This window comes from Conger conger, chromosome 16 (genome assembly GCF_963514075.1).
Source record: "Conger conger chromosome 16, fConCon1.1, whole genome shotgun sequence".
In the NCBI taxonomy this organism is placed as follows: Eukaryota; Metazoa; Chordata; class Actinopteri; order Anguilliformes; family Congridae; genus Conger; species Conger conger.
The window spans coordinates 1,623,586-1,640,524 of NC_083775.1; the positions used below are offsets into that span (position 1 = coordinate 1,623,586).

General features: G+C 49.6%; 1 protein-coding gene across 2 annotated transcripts in view; it reads left to right on the forward strand.

Moving 5' to 3' along the window:
- Positions 1-3,040: 3,040 nt before the first annotated feature.
- The window catches only part of gtpbp1 (GTP binding protein 1), a 14,340-nt gene continuing 441 nt past the window's right edge, over positions 3,041-16,939 (forward strand). The window contains exons 1-13 of one of the 2 annotated variants that reach the window (XM_061224710.1): positions 3,041-3,670; positions 5,584-5,695; positions 7,902-8,082; positions 8,441-8,789; positions 9,201-9,324; positions 9,914-10,028; positions 10,317-10,461; positions 10,941-11,123; positions 11,508-11,643; positions 12,198-12,376; positions 12,989-13,144; positions 13,703-13,753; positions 14,787-16,939. The exon at positions 14,787-16,939 is cut by the window's right edge and continues 441 nt beyond it. In XM_061224710.1, the coding sequence (XP_061080694.1) occupies positions 3,497-3,670; positions 5,584-5,695; positions 7,902-8,082; positions 8,441-8,789; positions 9,201-9,324; positions 9,914-10,028; positions 10,317-10,461; positions 10,941-11,123; positions 11,508-11,643; positions 12,198-12,376; positions 12,989-13,144; positions 13,703-13,753; positions 14,787-14,891 (2,010 nt within the window). In that variant the 5' untranslated portion in view covers positions 3,041-3,496 and the 3' untranslated portion in view covers positions 14,892-16,939. The remainder of the gene's footprint in view (positions 3,671-5,583; positions 5,696-7,901; positions 8,083-8,440; positions 8,790-9,200; positions 9,325-9,913; positions 10,029-10,316; positions 10,462-10,940; positions 11,124-11,507; positions 11,644-12,197; positions 12,377-12,988; positions 13,145-13,702; positions 13,754-14,786) is intronic. The other variant, XM_061224711.1, reaches the window with a different exon arrangement.

Consider the following 16,939-nt stretch of genomic DNA (forward strand, 5'->3'; position numbering starts at 1 on the left):
CTTCCCCAGGTCTCTGTACTGTATTGTCGTAGCTTGGGGCTACGTCACCCTGCAAGCAGCAGTATCGTGTAGGGAAAAAAATAGCTTTGGTCCCAGTGTCAGTGGTGCACAAAACTCCCTCCATCACCCCCCTCCCCACTCCTTCACATGCTAAGAACATACTGTTCTAAAACAGCCAGCTTGGACAGAATTTTTTTTTTTTTTATGACAACATGTTCATTTCATTAAAACACACTATGTATAGAACGGTTACTTCCCGCAGCATGTAGGCCACATTTCCTGTGCAAAGAATTGTGCTTACGGGTACTGGAGGGTTGATGGATGTTTGGAAACGGGCCAAACTTCGTTTAAGGCGGGATGTTTAGTCGGATATAGTGCTGTGAGTCACCCTGAAATTCCAAATGACTAAAGCAGCAGTACTAAAATATTCCCCTCAAACGTGTGTTTATGGTTGGTTTTAAAATTACACGTCTGACAGTTTTTCTGGAAAAAAGAACAGGAAGGCTTCTGGAGTAAATGCGTCACTGCATGTGTGCAGAAAATGCTGAATGCATGCTTGACTGCTTTTTTAAAAATCTTCCATTAAGCTGATAATGTCCAGTACCAGCTGTACACTGAGGGGATGTGCTGTAGAACAAGCGGGGAATCCAACTCACATTTGTCGGTGAAGATGAGAAAACTGAATGGGGGGGAAATGAACATCCATCGGGACGTGATGGCGGAGGTGGCATCATGCGCATAAGACACAGTAGGGCAGTGAATACACACCAGCACTCATAATACGGTCTGCGGAACGTTGGGTTTCCTAACAGGGAATATCATTTCTTCCTTTTGGTTAATAGTTATACTCACAGAGCACTTTATTAGGAACACCTGTACACCTACTTATTCATCCGATTATCTAAACAGCAAATTAAGTGTTGCAGCAGTGCAATAGATACCGTCATGTAGATACGGGTCAGGAGCTTTAGTTAATGTTCAATTAACCAATCAACCAATCAGAATGGGGGAAAAAAAACGAATAAAGCGCACATTGAATGGATATAGATGAACTGCCATTTTTACACACCCATTGTGACTCTTTGACCTCTAACCTTATGTCAATTGATTAAATGGGAATTCCACCACAAAACAGAATGTAGCTCATTAAACAGGCCGATTCATTCTCTCTGTGAGGCCGGCTGAATCTCTGTACAGAGACATGTGCAGTGAAAGCGCACATTTTGGTGGAGGCCTCCGTCTTAATGATGTTCTACCTCTCCTCAGTACTACAGTACTGCAGTAACTAGAATTTACTGACAGCTTTGAAGACAGACAGTTTCTCACCGCACCTTCGAGTTTAGCTGCTCTGGAAAACATAGGAACAACAACTCTGTGATGTGCTTCGTTGAAACGAGGAAGGCTATCCGGCCATTGTCTTCAGTGAAGCAGGTCGCTGGAGAAACACAGAGTGTGGGGCTCTTTCTGTGCCCTCACTACAGGCAGAGAGCTGGCTGGGAGCTCATTTTAATCAAATACACTTTCGGTTTACGCAGGAAATCTCCTTTAAGCTCCTGAAAGCATAATAATTCAAATTAATAATTCAAATAAAGAAAGACTTGCGACTAGTACAAACCATACAACCACCCCATACTTAGGAGCGATCTTGCAATTGCAACTTATGATCCACATTCCGTTTGCTCCGGGGTATGTCATGAGTCAGTCGGTCACAAGGTAGTCGCAGTGACGCAAGGTTTTAAACCGCTCTTTCTTTAGCAGACCCAGCAGGGAACTGAAGCACCATGTGCATGATTGTGGCACAGGATCTTAATCGAGAAAGCAATGTGCTGCACACCACAGGTTGCAGGTTTGAATCCGAGGGGACTGCCCTTTCACCCTTCAGCATCAAGCTCTCTTCAGATTATGGGATGTATAAATAGGGCAGCCAGCAGCAGCGGCTCAGGTACATGACTGGGACCCGGAAGGTCGGTGGTTCAAGCCCCGGTGTGGCCATGATAAGATCAGTACAGCTGTTGGGCCGTTGAGCAAGGCCCTTAACCCCACACTGCTCCAGGGGGATTGTCCCCAGCTTAGTCTAAGTCAACTCTAAGTCGCTTAGGATAAATGCGCAATAGTTTTAAATACAAAATGTGCTCCGTTAGTAAATATTGCACACTTTAAACAGAATGTGTGATCACTCAATCCCCGTCTTTACTGGCCCCATAGTCTGGGATGGACGTTTTGTGAATTTATGTCGCTCTTATAAAGTGTTGTGATGGATGTACTCTATGAGACTGCTTTGCTCAAGGAAAGCTGTACCGGCACAATATAAAAACTTCCCGTTCCGTTGAAGGAACCCAAGACATTTGTCCAGTTTGAGCACACTGCCACACTGTGTGCGGTGAAAGTATTGTGGTTTAGGAGCAAAGCATCCGAAACATGAAACGACCAATGAGTAACAAGAGGGAGAACCTGCCATTTCACTTTAAAAGCTCAACATTGCCATTGTTCATTGCAGTTTTATCGTAATAATCCATGTATAAAGTAAAACTGTACTGTATATACTTATTACATATCCACATGGGCAAACACACACACACACACAAACACGTAGCTGGAGGTCTTCCATTCCACATGTTTAATGGAAATTGTATGGCTATTAACTCCAGATGCTTCGAACATCCGTAACCCATAGCAACCCTTGGCACCAAGTAGCATGGACATTTCAGTAATGCCTTATGTTGATTACGTCATCAGGACCACGTCACCAGGGGATATTTCATCCCTAACGAGCACATCAGGACATAAGAACGGACATTTTCGCAGTTCTTTATGCGTGTTTGCATAAACATTGTTGTACATGGGTACGTACTGAAATTTGGCATTTCGACATTCAATACTTACAACTCAACGAAATCCATTCCGAGGACCGTTGAGGGTCAGAGCCAATCATCGTTACGTGCGATGATCAGTCTACGACTCTCATCCAATCGCAGTTAGTGCGATGAGCAGGCGACGAATGGAGAAACATCAGCGCTGTCCTGGAAGTTGTCAAATTAATAACATGCAAAGCCCACGGGATTTAATTCAATCGTTTGAAGCTCTAATTTGAATATTTGATCAGGGGTGGTGTTATTGGTCATATCAGTTGACAAGACAGGCAGGACATAGCTTTGGCTGGGAGACAGTAATTAATCGTAAACAAAAACAAACGAGTGGTAGCAAGACTAGTGCGTTTGAACATTTGCAACACAGCTAACGACTGCTACATTGCTAACGTTGGCTGAGGGGAAAAGCGATTCCTTGCCGCTAGCTATGATGATAGAGCTAATATCCAGAAAAATACATCTATGCAGTATGAAAGCTGGTTGCCTACAGACAATTAAACCGGTAATTTAAGTGAGGCAGTGCTAACGTTAGCCGTCTTGTCGTACGTGCAGTTAGCAAGCCATTTCAGTTGCGAGTAGCCGACAAATTCGTCAGGTTTGTTCGTTTTCCGTTTTACGAAGCTGGAGGGATGGCGTCGGCGATGGAGTCGAGCTTAAGTCCGTCTGCAGAGTCTCTAGTGCCCGCCTGCATGTTTGCTCCAGACCGGGGATGCGGGGAGGACGCAGCGGGCATGGTGTGCGGAGAGGACGGCGACAATTTCAATGGCGAGTGCGGGGATCACGGCGTAGATTTAACTAGCAAGGTAGGCCGCTCGCCCTTCTCCTGAAATGTTATCAATCTTTGTCACATGACTTAACTCATCACTTATCAACAGTATAAGTACAATTCATGTTTAAATGACATCTTCAAGCGACCAAATTCCCCTGAGGCCCAGGGCTTGTGACAGGCTTGCTTGATAACGTGGCTAACGTTGGCTAGCTACAGCCTCTGGCTACTCTGAAGGGGTGACCTATGATGGCTGGTAACGTTAGCTGGATAGCGATTTTCCTCTTTGAAAACTTAAATTAGCGGCGAAATGACTGAATGACACCTGACATCATTGGTTCAGTGCCGAATGTTACATGTTTTCCGAAATAAAAGAACGAATCTTAAATATCTTAAAATATTTTCATTAACAAGCAGTCGTTTTTCAGAAGCTAAACTAGCTAGCTAGCTAGCAATAACATATCAATTGGGCTGCGTGCATTTGTCCCAAAACCATCAAGGAATTCAAAAATGCAATCAATATCGCCTGTGATACGAGTTCATGTGAATTCGTAGCACGTTTCCAGGCATTCTAGCTTGCAGGTGCATATGCTGTGGACCGAAACCGACTGCACCACCTGTGGAAGATTTCCATACGGGTATCTGTGTATGATGGAGCGAAGGTGATAGCGAATGAATTCCAAGCACATATTTATCAGTTTCACTAGGCTCAGAACACCTTACATCGAGCAACTCAAGCCACCGGTGCAAAGGGGTAGAGGCCTGCATATTTTTCCCCTACTCGTTTCCCTCAGCAGCCCTGGTGATGCAATACAACTTACTGGAGAGTAACCTGCTCTGTTGTCAAACACACAGCAACACAGGCCGGCGTCAAGGAAGCTCCAAACACGGAAGAGCAGCACAACAGTGGAAAGGCTCTGAGGGGAACGTGCTCCTATTGTGCAGTGGAACATGAGGACTGATGTCTATCGGATGCCTGATCAACAAAATAACATGAAATAAATAATTTGTTACTTACAGTTTCCACCGCGGACAACCCCCATCTGTATGTAATGCAGGGTTAAGGGTCTTGTTCAAAGGGCCCAACAGCTGTGCGGATCTTATCCTGGCTACTCCACTAGCTTTCCAGGTCCCAGTCTAAAAAGAGCTGCTGAGTTTGAACCTCTCATCTTCATTTACACCGAGGACATGTAGAGTCTTTTGAGACTTTAGCACCGTGTGCTCCTGTGGATTCAGAGGGTGACGGTTGTGGGTGCTGCCCCGTCTGATGCTGCTCATACCACTGCTGCTCATCGGCTAATAAACGGCACCATTTCATGGGGGCGACGTTGGCTGACGGCTGGCGGTCGGAGGGTTGCTGGTTCGATCTCGCCAAGTGTCCCTGAGCAAGACGGGGGGGGTCCCTTGCATGGCAGCCTTTCGCTGTGTGAGTGTGAGTGTGTGTGTGTGTGTGTGTGTGTGTGTGTGAGAGAGAGAGAGAGAGAGAGAGAAATTGTTGAAGCAGAGGCATCAATTGTAAAGAGCTTTGGAGAAAAGCGCTATATAAATATAGTCCATTTAACATTTACTAGCTGGCCTAGTATAACCAAATGCCACTACTGCCAGCTCTGACTGATATATGTGGGATCCAGTGTAGCATGCAGTCAGGCAGTGTTATTGTATCATCGCATTAGCTATTTTTCTGTTGATTTTATCCAAAGTGACTCACAGTTGATTAGACTTAGCAGGGTCCAATTCCCCTGGAGCAATGTGGGGTTAAGGGCCTTTCTCAAGAGCCCGACGGCTGGGCTTGAACCACCGACCTTCTGACCAAAATATCTGTGAGATTTCGGTCAGTGGCTGTCTGAGGAATTGTTGCTCCAGTTGTCAGAGTGAAGGCTGACCTTTTCTCTCGTTCTCTCTCCCTCTCTCTCCCTCCCTCTCTCTCCCTCCCCCCCCCCCCTTTCACAGCTGGCTCTGGTCAGCCCGAACGGAGAGCAGTACGACTCGTTACTACGGCAACTACGAGAGCGCATGGAGGAGGGCTGTGGGGAGACCATCTACGTGCTGGGAGTGGGGTCAGGTGAGTCACACCGCCACGGGGTCAGAGGTCAAAGGTCACAGGCTGATGGGCCTCGTGTAATGTATGAGGTGGCACTCTGATAGCACTCACCTCTCAGCGAGACAGTCCCAGTCCCAGCGTCAGTACCTTCTGCTATTGAAAAATTAAGACTGAATGAATGCAGGGAAGTATAATAAATACAGCCAGCAATATCCATGAACTTAAACGTACATCAAAAACGGCACCCCTACCACTTCTTCATTCTTCTCGACAGACATGGACATTGAAAGTTCTACAGTCTGATTGTCTTTTTTTAATCATAGACCAAATAACGTTACACTGTCACTAACCGAAAACATTTCATAACAGCCAGAGGTGTTGGGCGTCATGGTATGAGAAATACAAATTAAAGGAGCTGTCTTTAATACAAAAACAAACTCGAAAGTCCACAAACACGGAACCCTGCTTCCGTAGCCATCAATCAACAGTTCAAACAAAATAACAAATAGCTCATATAGCACCGTTTACAATCTGGACCAAAGGATGTCCAAAATATAGGAACGCAGCACCGTGATAGGAGGCAAATTATCTCTCGCCGGCTTTTGAATCGACATCACATGGAATGTCTTCATCCACAAGAAGTCAAACGAAAGAAACAAAAATACAAAACCAAAACATATTTTATACGCTGGCCAGAACTTAAACGAGTCCAGAGATGTCGTCCTCCCGCTTGCCGCCAGAGTATTTAACGCCAAATCAGCTGATCGATGACGTTTCTCCAGCTTCCGTCTTTCTCGCCTGACGCGACATGTTACCTTAATTAACTAACTCGACCAGAACACCAGAAGTGGGCTTTTAAAGCGGATGGACATGTTTCAAAAATACCATGAATCATATTAATTTTGCCATTATTGTTTCAGATTATATTAAACTCGAATGGCACTTAAACACTGTAATGACTGGCTATTAAAGCGTATTGGCTAAACATTATCAACGCGAAATGACTGCTGTTATCACACACGAGACACAGTGACACCGCAATCATCCGGCGGTGTCACAACAAAAGTGTCTAATGACTACTTTTTCAGGCGATGTGCGTTAAGTGCTTTGCCGATGTCAGGCTTCAGATACGGCACGCGCAGTTGACTGAGCGGTGGCAGTTAACGAGGCTAAGTGGATGGTCCCTTCTGCGTCTGTTGGCGGTTTTTCAGCTGGGAAAATTAGGCTATGAGTTTTTCAGGCTGTCAGGGGGTAAAGACGTGGGTGAATTCAGCAGATGCGCAAAACTGACACCGGGTTCTGTGAAGTCCACGTCATATCAAAACGCTTGGTGATTTGAAACGCGATGTGAATAAATCGCTTAATGTTGGAGCCTAATGTGTTTACAATAGGAATGCAACTGGATGAGGTAAGATGGATAATTGGGTTTGTTTAATGCCGTTTGGCGACTGAACTCGATCCCTTATGGCAGCTTATGGTCCCCCTTTCCTCCCGCAGCACTTTCCCATGAGACACCACTCTCACAACCAGCGATATGACCTGTCACCAGTATGCCTAAATGTCCTTTCAGGGTTTTCAGTTAAGCAATATGCATATTAATGACATTCATTTCGGTTTTGTGAATGGGATTTGTGAATATTAAAATAATTAATAAACAAAAAATAGAGCTTCACATAATTTCACACTGCACACCTGACCTTGCTCGATGTGTGAGGGACTTCCTGAAGGTCAGGTGAGCGGGGGAGGGGAGGGGAGGGATGTTGGTGTGTTTGTGTGCAGGATGTTTATGTTGGTGTGAGAGTAGGATGTTGGTGTGTTTGTGTGTAGGATGTTTATGTTGGTGTGAGTGTAGGATGTTTATGTTGGTGTGAGTAGGATGTTGGTGTGTTTGTGTGCAGGATGTTTATGTTGGTGTGAGTAGGATGTTGGTGTGTTTGTGTGTAGGATGTTTATGTTGGTGTGAGTGTAGGGTGTTGGTGTGTTTGAGAGTAGGATGTTGGCGTGTGTGAGTGTAGGATGTTGGTGTGTTTGAGAGTAGGATGTTGGCGTGTGTGAGTGTAGGATGTTGGTGTGTTTGAGAGTAGGATGTTGGCGTGTGTGAGTGTAGGATGTTGGTGTGTGAGTGTAGGATGTTGGTGTGTGTGTGTAGGATGTTGGTGTGTGTGACTAGGATGTTGGTGTGTGAATGTAGGATGTGTGTGAGTAAGCGCGCCTCTCTCTCTCTCAGACGGGGGAGATTACGGGCTGAACGAGGGGGACATGGAGGCGTCGGTTGCCACGGTGAGGTCGATGAGCGAGCAGCAGGGGGCCGACCTGATCCTGCTGCGTGAGCGGAGCGAGGCGGGGGGGCGCGTGCGCGACTACCTCATCCGCCGCCGCGTGGGAGAGACCGACTTCCTGGAGGTCAGGTGAGCGGGGGAGGGACTACCTGGAGGTCAGGTGAGCGGGGGGGGAGGGGGAGGGACTACCTGGAGGTCAGGTGAGCGGGGGGGGAGGGGGAGGGACTACCTGGAGGTCAGGTGAGCAGGGGAGGGGGAGGGACTACCTGGAGGTCAGGTGAGCGGGGGGGAGGGGGAGGGACTACCTGGAGGTCAGGTGAGTGGGGGAGGGACCCTGTTCTGCATCTCCACTGCTCAGTCTGTTCTCCCTCCAGTTCTCCCTCACACTGCTGTACCCTCCTTTCTCTCCCTCTCTTTCTCCCCATCTCCTTCTCTCTCATTCTCTCTCCCCATCTCACCTGTCACTCCCTCTCTCCCTCTCCCTCAGGGTGGCGGTGGTGGGGAACGTGGACGCCGGTAAGAGCACTCTCCTGGGCGTGCTGACGCACGGGGAGCTGGATAACGGCCGCGGCTTCGCCCGGCAGAAGCTCTTCCGGCACAAGCACGAGATGGAGAGCGGGAGGACCAGCAGCGTGGGCAACGACATCCTGGGCTTCGACCGCGAGGGCCAGGTGGTCAACAAGCCCGACAGCCACGGGGGCAGTCTGGACTGGACCAAGATCTGCGAGAAGTCCTCCAAGGTCATCACCTTCATCGACCTGGCGGGCCACGAGAAGTACCTGAAGACCACCGTGTTCGGCATGACCGGGCACCTCCCCGACTTCTGCATGCTGATGGTGAGGCGGCCTCCGGCCAATCAGAGCCCCACACCCAACCGATACAAGCACACCGATTGGCTTGACCGTGTCCCAGTGACTCCACACCCTGAACAGGAAAATGCTGACAAAGATCTGCTGGTTCAGTCAACCTGAGGCTGTAGCAGAGCAGAAACATTTCTTCCACATTCTTCAAACATTCCACAGATCTTGTCTCTCCTTTTCTGAAAACCTATAAATACGTGCTGCCATAGCACAGACACCGCGTCTGTTGAACTACTCAACACATGAACATGGGATGGGAGCACTGACACCAACAAGCGCACACACACACACACACACGCACACGCACAGATGATCTTTGCTCTTTGGGACTCTCCTCACACATAGTAACTCTCTCCCTCTCTCCTCTCTCTCTCTCTTCCCCCGCAGGTGGGCAGTAACGCGGGGATCGTGGGAATGACTAAAGAGCACCTGGGTCTGGCTCTGGCGCTGAACGTGCCCGTGTTCGTGGTGGTGACGAAGATCGACATGTGTCCTGCCAACATCCTGCAGGGTGAGGCTGGGTTCAGACCGCGCTGTGGCAGGCCCTCACACTCACACTGAGGCAGCAGTCCCTCACGCTGAGGCAGGCCCTCACGCTGAGTGTGAGCTGTAACTCTGCCACCTGCTGGAGGAGTGCGTTCACTGCAGTCTCACATCTAATAAAATACCGCCCATTCAGCCACTTACTGAACTGCACTACTGACACAGTGCTGTGTGCCAGTGTGTGTGTGTGTGTGTGTGTGATTGCGCTCTGTGTCACTAGTAGAGGTCAGTAAATGTGATTGCGCTGTGTTTCAGTGGTAGAGGTCAGTAAATGTGTGATTGCTCTGTTAGTAGTAGAGGTCAGTAAGTGTGTGATTCCGCTGTGTGCCAGTGGGAGAGGTCAGTGTGTAACTGCGCTGTGTGTCAGTAGTACAGGTCAGTACATGTGATAGCGCTGTGTGTCAGTAGTAGAGGTCAGTACATGTGTGATTGCTCTGCGTCAGTAGTAGAGGTCAGTGTGTAATTGCGCTGTGTCAGTAGTAGAGGTCAGTAAATGTGTGATAGCGCTGTGTGTCAGTAGTACAGGTCAGTAAATGTGTGGTGTTTGAATGTGACAGAGACCCTGAAGCTGTTACAGAGGTTGCTGAAGTCACCGGGCTGCAGAAAGATCCCCGTCCTGGTCCAGAACAAAGATGACGTCATCGTCACCGCCTCCAACTTCAGCTCAGAGAGGTACTGTGAGATCCCTTTCTGTCCCTGCACCAACAGCCTGTGTTCTTTACTTTCAGCAGTGTTCACTGATGTCATTGTCCATTTCTGTGTGTCTGTGTCTGTGTCTGTGTGTGTGTGTGTGTGTGTGTGTGTGTGTGGGGGTGTGCGCACGTGTGTCTGTGTGCGTCTGTGTGTATGTCTGTGTGTGTGTCTGTGTGTGTGTCTGTGTGTGTGTGTGTGTGCGTGTGCGTGCGTGCCTGCGCGTGTCTGTGTGTGTGTGTGTGTCTGTGTGTGTGTCTGTGTGTGCAGGATGTGTCCAATATTCCAGATCTCTAATGTGACGGGGGAGAACATGGATCTGCTGAAGATGTTCCTGAACCTGCTCTCCTCCAGAACCTCCTACAGCGACGAGGAGCCGGCCGAGTTTCAGATCGACGACACATACTCTGTACCGGTGAGCACACACACACACACATACTCTGTACCGGTGCGTGCGTACACACACACACACACACACACACACACACACACACACACACACACACACACACACACACACACACACACACACACACACACACACACACACGTACTCTGTACCGGTGAGCACACACACACACACACGGTGGAGTGTGATTGGTCGTGTGTTGCAGGGCGTGGGCACGGTGGACTGTGATTGGTCGTGTGTTGCAGGGCGTGGGCACGGTGGACTGTGATTGGTCGTGTGTTGCAGGGCGTGGGCACGGTGGACTGTGATTGGTCGTGTGTTGCAGGGCGTGGGCACGGTGGACTGTGATTGGTCGTGTGTTGCAGGGCGTGGGCACGGTGGACTGTGATTGGTCGTGTGTTGCAGGGCGTGGGCACGGTGGACTGTGATTGGTCGTGTGTTGCAGGGCGTGGGCACGGTGGACTGTGATTGGTCGTGTGTTGCAGGGCGTGGGCACGGTGGTGTCAGGGACTACTTTGCGAGGACTGATACGTCTGAACGACACCATGCTGCTCGGCCCTGACCCGCTGGGCAACTTCCTCCCCATCGCCGTGAAATCCATCCACCGCAAGAGGATGCCGGTGAAGGAGGTGAGGGGGGGGCAGACTGCCTCCTTCGCCCTCAAGAAGGTAAGACCCCAGACCCGTTAACCGCCGACCCGCCATCCAGCCAGGCACACGCAGAGCGTGCGGACCGAGCCAAGAACCGCCAGCCGCACTGCTCCTGTCCAGAGGGCCTTTCAATGGAAATAGAAATGACACCGTTTATGTGTGTACAGTGTAGTCTGTAAATATTTGGACAGCGGTACAATTTCCGTTCTTTTGGCTCGGTGGCTCTGTACTCTGCTGCGTGTGTGTGTGTCTGTGTCTGTGGGTGAGTGTGTGTGTGTGTGTGTGTGTGTGTGTGTGTGAGAGAGTGTGAGTGCGAGAGTGTGTGTGAGAGTGTGTGTGAGTGTGAGTGTGTGAGTAGGCCTGTTTCTCTCTGTGTTTTATCGGGTCCTCCCTCCCTCCCAGATCAAGCGCTCCTCCATCAGGAAGGGGATGGTGATGGTGTCGCCGAGGCTCAGCCCACAGGCATCATGGGAGTTTGAGGCCGAGATTTTGGTTCTGCACCATCCCACCACCATCTCGCCCCGGTACCAGGCGATGGGTGAGTGCCGTTCTGATAAACACACACCACCCCCGTCTCGCCCCGATACCGGGGTCACGTTCAGCTCCCGAGCTGCAAACCGTGGGCGGACTGACTGACGTAGGTCAGTTTTGTAGGCCATTCAGGCTTTAAAGTGTAGGCCTACGTCAGTATCGATTTGGGCGACACCCCCGACACACCCACTAAACGGGAGTGAACATCAAACCTCAAAGGCTGTTGCAAAACTTGCATTGCTGGAAGGAAACATATCGTTCAGTGTACAACAAAGTTAATTTTGCCATCACAATTACATTACATTTAATTTAATTTACATTTAATTGAGGCTTTCATCCAAAGTGACGTACAAACCGGTGCACATCAAGGTCATGGAGCAAACAACAGACCAGGTCAGATGAGGTACGATTCACATACGATCGGTTGTAAGGCCATGAACGTAAGTCCAGTACACCAGGCAGGCCGAATCAGTAACTACCATCCCGAGACAAACCGCGCGCCCTGTAACAGCAGACTCGCGGTGTGCGACAAGGCCCAAACCTCGCTCCTGTCCTCCGCAGTGCACTGTGGGAGCATCAGGCAGACGGCCACCATCCTGACCATGAACAGGGACTGCCTGCGCACGGGCGACAAGGCCAGCGTGCACTTCCGCTTCATCAAGACGCCGGAGTACCTGCACGCCGACCAGCGGCTGGTGTTCCGCGAGGGCCGCACCAAGGCGGTGGGCACCATCACCAAGGTGACCGGGCGCGTTAGGCCGTTAGTCAGCCAGTCACTCAGCTCCTTAGTTAGCCAGTCACTTAGCTCGTTAGTCAGCCTGTCACTTAGCCTGTTAGCTAGCCAGTCACTTAGCTCGTTAGTCAGCCAGTCACTCAGCTCGTTAGTTAGCCAGTCACTCAGCTCGTTAGTTAGCCAGTCACTCAGCTCGTTAGTTAGCCAGTCACTCAGCTCGTTAGTCAGCCAGTCACTCAGCTCCTTAGTTAGCTAGCTAGCTAGCATTTAGCAGGCTGAAGATTCTCCACTCGGGGGAGCTATTAGCAGCCAAACTAGACGGGCTGCGTCTCAAGTGTTGCTTTACATGAACAATGGAGCAGCTGGCCATGTTTACATTTCATAACCCGAATATAAGTACTTTGTAATTTAGCTGACGCTTTTATCAAAAGCGACTTGCAGTAGATTAGACTAAGCAGGGGCCAACCCCCCCACAGAGCAATGTGGGGTTAAGGGCCCAGCAGCCCAACATCTTGACCTTGATCCACCCACCTCCCGGGTCCCAGTCATGTACCGTAGCCATGAGGCGGCAGGCTGCCCCAGCTAATCCGGGACATCATGTGTTCTCCCTCTCTCCCAGTTGCTGCAGTCGACCAATAACCTGCCCTCCAACGCCAAGCCCCCGCAAATCAAGATGCAGTCCACCAAGAAGACCCCGCCCCGCCGGGAGGATGGATCCACGGCAGCCAATGAGGAGGCTCCCACGGGGAGGCCGGCCAGTCCGCACACAGCACAGGTACGGGGGGCGGAGCCATGAGCAGCAGTCACGCTGTGGGGGACTGGGTGTGTGTGTGTGTGTTTGTGTGTGTGTGCCTGTGTGTGTATATGTCTGTGTCTGTGTCTGTGTCTGTGTGTGTTTCTGTGTGTGTGCCTGTGTGTATATGTCTCTGTGTGTCTGTGTCTGTCTGTGTTTTAAAACGCCCAGTTACTCCAGAACCACAGCGCTTTAGCAGAGGAGTAGCCCAACTGTCGCTTAGGCTATTCTCTTCTGCGTCTGTCTCTTGTCTCTTTTCATTCTGCTGGTTAATCTATACCTTTCTCTCATCCCCCTCTCCCTCCACATCACTCCATCCCTCCATTGAATTAACCCGAACGTCTCAAACCTTACCTTCCTTCATTTCCTTTTGGTTTGTTTGTCCTTCACCATCCCTTTCTTTTCAAATAATCACACATTAATTTTAACATTTTTGCCCCTCTTTATTTTCCCTATTCGTTCCTTTACTCCTTTTTGGGCTGGTTTTTCTCCTCCTCCGTTCGCCCCTCCCTCGTTCCCTCTCTCGGCTCGCTGCCACAGGTGGCGGGGGAGGACGAGTCGGAGGTTCAGGACGGCAACAAAGAGAACAAGGTAAAAGAGCAGAGTCTGAGACTTCCACAGAGACCCAGACCGGCAGAGACACAGAGACCCAGACTGCCACAGAGACAGTGATCCAGAGACAGAGACAGAGATCCAGAGACAGAGATCCAGAGACCCAGAGACAGAGATCCAGAGACAGAGATCCAGAGACAGAGACCCAGAGGCAAAGATCCAGACTGCCACAGAGAGAGAGACAAGAGATCCAGACTGCCACAGAGACAGAGATCCAGACTGCCACAGAGAGAGAGACAAGAGATCCAGACTGCCACAGAGACAGAGATCCAGACTGCCACAGAGACAGAGATCCAGACTGCCCAGAGACAGAGATCCAGAGACAGAGATCCAGACTGCCACAGAGACAGAGACCCAGACTGCCACAGAGACAGAGATCCAGAGACAGAGATCCAGACTGCCCAGAGACAGAGATCCAGAGACAGAGATCCAGACTGCCACAGAGACAGAGACCCAGACTGCCAGAGAGACAGAGATCCAGAGACAGAGATCCAGACTTCACAGAGACAGAGATCCAGACTGCCACAGAGACAGAGATCCAGACTGCCAGAGACCCAGACTGCCAGAGACACTGCTCTCCTTTGGTAAAGGAGATGAGAACAGACAGATTACTGTGGTCAGATCTACTAGAAACCGTCACGGTGTAAAAACATTTGCTATCCTGTGGTTTGCGGTCACACAAGCAACCAGTTCTGGTTCAGGTCTGGTCCTACTAGTATGTTCACTCGAGTTACATTTGCATAAAAATATTGATGATTTTGTCCCATTTGCAACCGTTCTGGAAGCAATCAGATATTGCAACCTTGCAGCAACTACCTTTTAGCTTAGAATTGTTGTACAGGTTTCTCCCCTGCTAGGAAGCTGTGAGTGGATTTGATGGTAATCTTCCCTCTCCTCTCTTCTCTCTTTCTGTCTCCCTCCCTCCCTCCTCCCTCTCTCTCCTCCCTCTTTCTCTCCTCCCTCTCTTTTCCCTTTCTGTGTCCCTCTCTCTCTCTCTCTTTCTCACACTCAGCCAAAGTCTGGAGGTGGGGGCAGGAGACGCGGGGGCCAGAGGCACAAGGGTAAATCGCTGAGCGGCTCCACAGCGCCCCACACAGGCGGAGTTGGGGGCTGCTAGATCCCCCTCCCCACAGGTCTCAGTCTAAAGCAGGACTGGGTCGATGTCTTACGTTAATGCCTTTGAGTTATCAGCCCATTCCTTCACACACAGAGTTCACAGTGGGCTGTACCATTTCTGTTCAGAGGAGGGGAGCGTTGTGATGACTGGTTTGATTGGATGAGAGGTACTGCTGGTTAGTTATTTACCTTTTGTTTGGTTCCTCCCATGGCCTGTACCACGCATTAGTGAGGGGGGGTGGGGTGGTGTTTGTACAGCCCCTGCCCAACTAACACAAAACTTTCTCACAACGTTGCTGCAATGTAGTTCACAAAACATTAGAGCAACGTTGTGATAATGCTGTGATAATGCTGTGTGTGGTCAGGGTGTGTTCCCATGACACCCCCGGTCTTAAACTGCTGCACCATTCTTGGGTGGGAGAGAGACCTGGGCCAGGTGTGGAGGTTTAAGATCCAGTGACAAGCATCGGCATTGTGCCACAGAGTGAGATATTAGGACATGAATCAGGATCTGACACTAGATATCTCAGATACTGCCTGCATTGTCAGCAATGTGATATTACAGTCTGCAGACATATCTGATCATAGAAGTGCTGTATGAAGTGTATTAGATATAAGGTTATGCAGCTGAGAGACACAATAGACCTTATTATTTGGGAGTTAATTCCGCACTGGAGTACTGATTTTAGTAACCTGCTCAGTCAATTCATGATCACGTAAATGTTACAATTACTCTTCTCAACCCTTGTAAATACCCCCCCCACACACACACCTCCCTCCCCTGTTGGTACAAACCAGAGTACCTGTTCCTAATTTCTCTGCATTAAAACCTAATCCTGTTTCACAAGCTTTGTGGCTTTTTTACGTAATTTCTGTTCATATTAAAAAAAAAAAAACAAAAGAAAAACAAGAAGCACGGAATTTCATTTCACTAGAAACAAACCTGGAACTCCCCGCTTTGTCCTGGCGGAATCAGGATGGCGTGATTTTAGCGCGCTTGTGGAAGGATGAGAGCGCAAACTCTGGGTCTGAAGCAGCCTGTTCAGCCTGGTTCAGCCCGGTTCAGCCTGGTTCAGCCCGGTTAAGCCTGGTTCAGCCCGGTTCAGCCTGGTTAAGTCTGGTTCAGCCCGGTTGCATCGCTGATGGTTCGTGGTCGTGCTGAGGAGCGTTTAGCACCTCACTCCTGGTTCTGGTGAGCCGCAGGGTGTGCATAACAGGAACTAATCACCCCCCCTCACCCCTAACCCAGCCCAGGTGTAGGAGTACAAATGGGCCCTGACTGACCGTAGGGCCTGACCGTCAGGGTTAACAGCAGCTGTTTTAGTAGAAGTATGCACATTTAGGAATCTAACTGCTATTTCTGCGGGGTTAGGGACTACCTGACTACTATACTACGTGACTAACGTTTCAGATACTAAAACCTTTAAAAACCAGCCGAAGGTTCCTCCTCTGGGTTTAGGTGACACTCTCCAATAGGATGTCAGTGCTGAGAAATTCTAATTTTGCCAAAGTGGATCCATACCCTCACACTTTTCAGCATCCAGAAGTTTTAGCCAAACGTTTGCAGACCACAGGTCAGGCAGAAGGCACATTTCTAACATGACGGGTAACTTGGGACGCTACTCTCTCCTCCAGAGGTGGATAACCCAGGTTCAGGAAGTAAAAGTCCTCCCCAGGATTTTGCTCTGATCACCTGGATGTTCTTCAGCCAGGAGGCAGAGCTGATGAGTGAAATCGGCAGGCTGAGATCACGGGTGGAAGGAACACAGGGCAGGACTTTTACTTTCTGACCGCTGGGCTTTCCACCACTGCTTAACTGGACTCCAGGAGGAGGTTGCCTTGGCAACAACTAATGGGGATCCAAATAATCAAACAATTCTAAGCCATACAAACAGTGTGAGGGATGTTATTTTCTGAAACTAACACCAAGTCTCAGTAGAGCGAGTGTAGCTGAAGATGACCGGATGGAGTGTAATGAACGATGGGTTGCGTCCGAAAGGTCTGCGGGGTCAAAGGGCACGCCGGCTCCCCGGATTGGGCCTCTCTCTG